This window comes from Nicotiana tabacum, chromosome 21, assembly GCF_000715075.1.
Source record: "Nicotiana tabacum cultivar K326 chromosome 21, ASM71507v2, whole genome shotgun sequence".
NCBI lineage: Eukaryota > Viridiplantae > Streptophyta > Magnoliopsida > Solanales > Solanaceae > Nicotiana > Nicotiana tabacum.
Genome location: NC_134100.1, coordinates 74,370,580 through 74,377,139, shown reverse-complemented (window position 1 = coordinate 74,377,139; position 6,560 = coordinate 74,370,580). Strand labels below are relative to the sequence as shown.

The 6,560-nt window shown below is 35.6% G+C and overlaps 1 protein-coding gene across 1 annotated transcript; it reads left to right on the top strand.

The window, feature by feature from the left end:
- Positions 1-645: 645 nt before the first annotated feature.
- On the top strand, positions 646-4,323 carry LOC107787017 (uncharacterized). The gene is made up of 4 exons (XM_016608533.2): positions 646-1,143; positions 2,571-2,720; positions 2,902-3,216; positions 3,617-4,323. The coding sequence occupies exons 1-4, from the start codon at positions 688-690 to the stop codon at positions 4,022-4,024; spliced, it is 1,329 nt and encodes a 442-aa protein (XP_016464019.1). The 5' UTR covers positions 646-687; the 3' UTR covers positions 4,025-4,323.
- The last annotated feature ends 2,237 nt before the right edge of the window (positions 4,324-6,560 follow it).

Here is a 6,560-nt window from a genome sequence, read left to right as displayed (position 1 = left end):
AAAACGGTTACTAACCAACAAGTAATTTAACTCAAAATCCTAATTCCCAAATCTATTATACTACTCCTATTGAAACTAAATTATTTCCAGCATATTCACTAGCAAGACACAACGTATTCTAGCGATTATGACTAACAAACTACCTACAATGTATTGAATATGTTTCCTTTTCGTATGATTTAAATTTATATTTTCGAATATTTAATCTTCTATAGACTTTAATCTTGAGCCACAACTTGCTTAATATCTTTCCACTCGTGTGATTTATATTTTTTTTTGTCTTTGCTTAGTTTCCTTTACGCTGCTATATAATAGTTGATGGATCTATACTCTAGTCATCTTTCATCTTTTCTTAATCATCACCCTTTAAATAGTAAAAATATCTAAAAAGTTTTGCTAAGTAGTATAAAAGTACGTATGTTATTACATTGTGTTTCTACTACTGACTTTTAAATAATATTTAAAAAAATACCAAAACTTAACCGAACCGATACTAAAGAAAAATCAACATGATTGGTATAATTTATAAAAGTCTAATTTTAATTATAAATAATTAAATATCTAAAAAAATTAGTATGATACAAATTTTATAAAATAATGACCGAATTTGTTTTTAAGTACATATACTAGGGTTTATACTTATAAGCTTGTCGCACATTCCTCTCATTCCAGTTTCCCTAAATAACCATGGCTAAAGAAAAGAAGAAGAAGCTAGAGCACCAAAACCCTAGCAAACCCGCCGATGAAGAAGCAGAACAAGAAGGCAAAAATGATACACAATACTCCCGACATCAAGAAATTGACAAAGTAAAATCCGATAAGAAGAAGAAAAAGAAAGAGAAGCAGCTTGCCGTGACAATTGAAACCATTGCTGAAAACCCTAATAAAACATCTCCGATTGTTGGTTACTTCTCGTCAGGTTATGACCCGTTAAGGAACAACAACAGCAGCGCTCAGTTATATAGGAATGTGAAAAGGAACAACCGGTTACAGCTTGTGGTCAGCCCCAATGGGGCGCAGGTGGATTTTGTAGGGACCAATTATTCCGGTGAGGCAACGTCCGCTCAGTTATGCACTTACTCGCTTGGGGTGCTGGATAAGGAAACCCAAACTCTTAAGATTGTACCTATTGCTGCTAATAAGGTACTTTTTTTATTCCTACAAGGTTGTTTTTTTAGTTTGATTGGTGAGTAAAAAAAAGGTATTTTTTATGATAATGTCGGGCCAACTCCCGCGCACTATTCACCAAATACCTGAAGGCTTAGGTAGATGTTAAGAAATCATCATAATGTTTTTTGATTTTTGCCTCCGCTGGGAATTGAACCGGGGGCCTCATGGTTCTCCTCTCACTTCATTGACCAATTTGCCACACCCTTAGGTGCAAAATAAAGGTATTTTATCACTAGGAATTATCCCTGTTTTAGCAGACAAGGTCAATTTGCTTTTTCTTGGCTATTGTCTTTGATTGATGAGTAAGAAAAAGCTATTTTGTTAAGAGGAATTATCCCCATTGGAGCAAACAAATTGAATTTGATTCAGAAAGTTTTTGTTGTATGATAAGTGAGTAAAATGTAGGATTTAATATTCTCCATTGCAGCAAACAAGGTAAATGGTTCTGACGGATATATTGTGTGATTGGTGAGTAAAAGGAAGGTGTTCTGCTTCTTTGGCTGTGATTGGGCAGAGTAGTTTTTGCTAATTGGCTCCTTCTGATCTTATGTAGATGCTCAATCAGAGATGGAAATATGGTTTAACAGATGGTGTGGATATGTTAGATTAACACAGTAATTAGCATAGTCCTGCTGAGATATTATTAGATTAACACAGTATTTAAGTAATTAACAGATGGTGTGAATATGTTAGGGTATGCCTGGTTGTACTCTTGTAGTTGGTCAAAATCGGATGCCACTCTAACTTTGATTGGGCGGAACATTTATCGTAGTTGATCTGTATCATTCTTATAGTTTTGGTTGAATGAAAAGGAAAAAGGGTGAAATTCGTTCGATTCATTGTTAACATGAGATATACTTATCTCCCTCCCGCCAAGATAGGAATTATAAACGAGAAATCTATTCTTTGTTCTCCAAGATTTTTGTTCAGGAGACAAGTAGAATCTCTAAACTCCATGATTTGATGAAATATCTTAAAATTATGTTGAATTAGTTGGTGTATGTACATGTATCAATTAAGTGAATTTTGTTATGGTAGAATCAATTTGATAACAGAAAAAAGCAATTCGACTCATGTAATCATTAAACAGAGAGTTCTTGCTTTGCTTAACGTAGTGCTATGTGCTTCCCTGTGTGCTAATCTGTTTTGTTAAGGCTTCTTACGAAGGAAGTTTAAGTGCGTTTACCATTTTGAAATGCTTAGAAATTAGAATGGTTATTCTACTTTAATAAATGCGGTTTGTTGTCTAACCAATAGTTGTTATATTATCTAGGCTATCACACATCTTTGGTGATCTTGTAAATCCTGATCTTAAGTAACGATATGCAGGCGATGAGTGCAATAGTTGTTTTATTATCGATATCTTATTCTCCTTTATATTTGCTGGCTTATGATTGCAGATAATTAGGTTAGAACCTAGAGTTAGAGGGTCGGATGTACCGGAAAATGAAGATCCAGATACGGTCAAGCAAGAACTCACTGCAGAAGAGAGGAATGACAAAATGAGAGAATTAACTCAAATGTACTCATCAAAGAAATCTATAAGACAGGTTTGTTCCTCCCATTTTCCCTACGAATTATGACAGGCACGGGGAACATTGTGGAATTTTTTTTTCTTTGCATGAAACAAGGAAATTTTATGTTTAATGACAGATAATCGTGAAAAAATTCTCTACTTTTTTTTTTGTTGAGTATTTCCATCTTTATATAGTTATTATGTTTGCTTTCCAGGCTAGGAAGCTTGATTCCCTACGTCAACAAGAAGATACTGGAAATCAAGAGGAATTTGACAGGAATATAGCCGGGGCAATAAACAAAGAGGCTCTTGAAGTAGCCATTACCACAGATAATGCTCGAAATATACCACCACATGATCTGGCAGCCACGGTGCCACAGTTGGCATATCCACTGAACAGGATTATTCTCGAAGGAGAGTGGGATTATCTTTTGGATGTTTTGAAGCTCACAGAAGCTGGAGCAGAAATGAAACCTGATCTTTACCCAAGCTTTGTTTGCAACAGATCCTACAAATTGGAACATATACAGGTAAACAAACGATTGAAATTTCATATTGTGAATGAGTCATGAGTTACATGATTTATGTTTCTTTTTTTAACTAAAGAGTGATTTTCTGCTAGTTTGAGGGCACAGAGCGCAAGTTGATTGCTCACTTGCTTTCTTGCACTATAGTTATTTTGGTGCTGCTTTTTCCTACCTTCTAATATTCAATGTTAGCACCAATTCGGGGCTATCCTCGCTCTGATCCTTAAAAGTTGAATTTAAAGCAGTAAGCAGAACTGATGTGGTCTTGTTTACACTATAGTTGAGTTTGATGTGCATATGTTGATCATTATTATTTTTTCCTTGTATTAGCAGTAGTCATATTAGACCTAGCAGTTTCATATTTTCCTTTTCCAGTGTGACCAAACTCAATTCTTTATTGTAGAATGAAGAGGAGAAGAGAAGGCTGGCAGGCATATTATCATACATTACGCATCTTGTTAAGTTCAAGGATAAACATTCTATGGATGGTGTATCATCTGCAAAGCATCACAAGATTCCTGGCATGTTGTTCCAGAAGTTCTCTTCAATGTTTGCTGTTCCAGATTCAAAAAGGCTTCCGGAAGAAAAAAAAAGTCTTCTTATCAACTACGTGTTGGTGCTTACTCTCTTCGTTGATGATTTTCGTAGCGATTTATCTGATATAGCCAAAGATTTGAGAATGAATATTGGAACATTGCGGCCTCACTATGAGTACTTAGGTTGCAAGCTTGTTCGTGAGAAACATGTATTATTGGCTACACTTCCCGTTCCACTGAAATTTCAAACTGTGAGGAGGAAGCGAAGAAGGTAGATTCTCTTTTACATAGTTATGGGAGTAAAGGAGAAGAGCCAATTCAGCAGGCGGTGCGAACGAGGAGGTGATTTTGAACTTACCTATATTATAACAGGAACGCCTTAGATATTTGAGATCTGATGAAGTACAATGTGTTACTTCATTACAAACCTCAGATATCTTCCATGTTGTCGTATTTGTTTGCCATCTATTTTGAATTCCTATTTATTGAAAGTTTTTATTTGACTTTCTAATAGGAAGAGTTGTAATGAATGGTGCATGGATATCATACATCACATTTGATTTGCAGTTGTCAAGTTATGCAAATACAGTAGCTAGCCTTGTTAAGGTTATGTTGCTTTAGCCGGTTTGTTAAGAAAGGTTTTCGAGTTTTTTAAAAACTAAAAGAAAAATCCTACTGAAATGACTTGTTTGTGTTGCTGAAAAAGGTTTTACATGTAAATCCAGTAAGTGTCTCCTACTTGCCAAATGCCAACTGAGATGTATCAGTGTACATATTCTTCTGTGGTTATAAATTAAGGCAATTCCTTCCGACAGGCGATGCTATGTTCATGTCCTTCTATAATTTGTCAACTGGGGAAAACAAAACTGGGAATTGTTAAAAATATAAATTCTAGGTTTTCTGTCATAGTATAATTGCACTACCATATATCAACTGTGCCACTTAAAATAACTCGGTTAATGTGAAAACTATTACCCTCTTGGTACTATTTGGATTATTTTAAGTTCTTCCAGCAGCCCTTGGGCTCAACTATGGCCTCTACTAAGTGTTAAATGAAGTGCTTATAGAGTAGTCTAGGGGCGACAAAATGGTTAAAAGAACACAGTTAATCACCTATATTATCCACTAAAAAATGGGTTGGATAATGAACTTTTTAAAAATGGGTCAAATATGGATAAGAACCATATTATCCATTTAGAAAATGGATAACCAATGGGTAACCAATGAATAACTAATGAGTTTAACTTTTATATTTGTAAAAAACCTCAATTGGGGGTTCATAAGTTTGAGAAATTAGGAATTCTCCCAAAAGTGTTCATATTCAAGAAGTCATGGATAATATGGTTATCCGTCGGTTAACCCGTTTTTTATCCGTGTTAAATATGGGTCGGGTCAGATAATTTATCCGCTTTTTCATTACCCGTTTTGAACCCGAACTATATCCAATCCGACCCACCCGTTTGGCACTCCTATAGAGTACCATGAATGCACAAATTTCAGGTTGAAATTTCATGCTTTACATAATGTACCATATACTACATCCGTTTATGAGCTATGTTTCCCAATCATCAACATCCGAACCGAATGAAGGGATAAAACAACAAACAATAATAACAACTGCATTTCAATCCCAAATAAGTTGGGCCGCCTGTTGCGACCAAACACACTCACGCAAGTATACGCGGTCGTCAAGTAATAAAGTGACTAAAAGTCGGATGTCGAACCCACGAGGACTTATGATTAACTATTAACTAAATTAGACTATCCCAATTATCTAAATAAGAATTAAATCTAAAAATATTTTATTCTAACTAATTAAATAAGAAAAATATAAATAATAAACTTTGAACAGAGGAAGAGCAGATTTTAATGATATCAATGTAATTAAAACGATCTAGGGTTATGGGCTATCTAACAATCCTATTGTCTTCTTCAATTGAATTGACCGACTAATTTATCTAGCTTATTGGTTGACAGGGTTAATATTGCTCATAAGAATCTGTCGAGTTCTTACTCGCCTATTCCAGCTAACTTAACGCCTATATGTCTATGGAGTGAGAATCAACAAGAACGCATTTATAATTCCTGTAAATCAACCAAGCAAGGCAATTAGGTATATGTCTATCCTAACCACGAATCCATTCCCCGATGCCCGAGTTCAAGAACTTGCCCTACTCAATCCTATATGCAATATAGAATTCCCACTTTCGAGTTCAATTCTAGATTCGTAGATAATATTCAATTGGTGATCAATCAATTAAATAATTAAGTGCAAGATTGAATAAATAAACTAATATGATAAATCAAGAAGTCAAAATCAATATCCGAATAACAATAGTCATGAAAGAACCACAACCCTAGAACGTGAAGTTTAGCTCCACATAGACATGGTAGCCAAACAACAAATCATATAAAGAAACATAAAAATTACTAAGTTTGGTGGGAGAAAGATGAAACTTGATGAATTCCCGCCTCCACAGCTTTTTCGTGGCTTTTGCCCTATTCCCAATATGTTAGATAACCTAAAAGAGGCGTTTTTAGCTTATATATTGCGTACAAAAGTCGTGGGCCAAAGCTCTCCCATTCCTAGTCCAATTCGGCTTCAGGGATTGATGCTAAGGTGGATGCGACGCATCCACCTTGTCCTCCATTTCAATTTTTGCCTGCGAAGGCGGATGCGACGCATCCACCTTGTCCTCTATTTCTCAGCTTCGCATGCGATGGTGGATGCGACGCATCCAGCTTCACTTCTACTTCCCAGTTTCGCAAGCGTTGGCGGACGCGATGGCACGACTTCACTGCTAAGGTTGC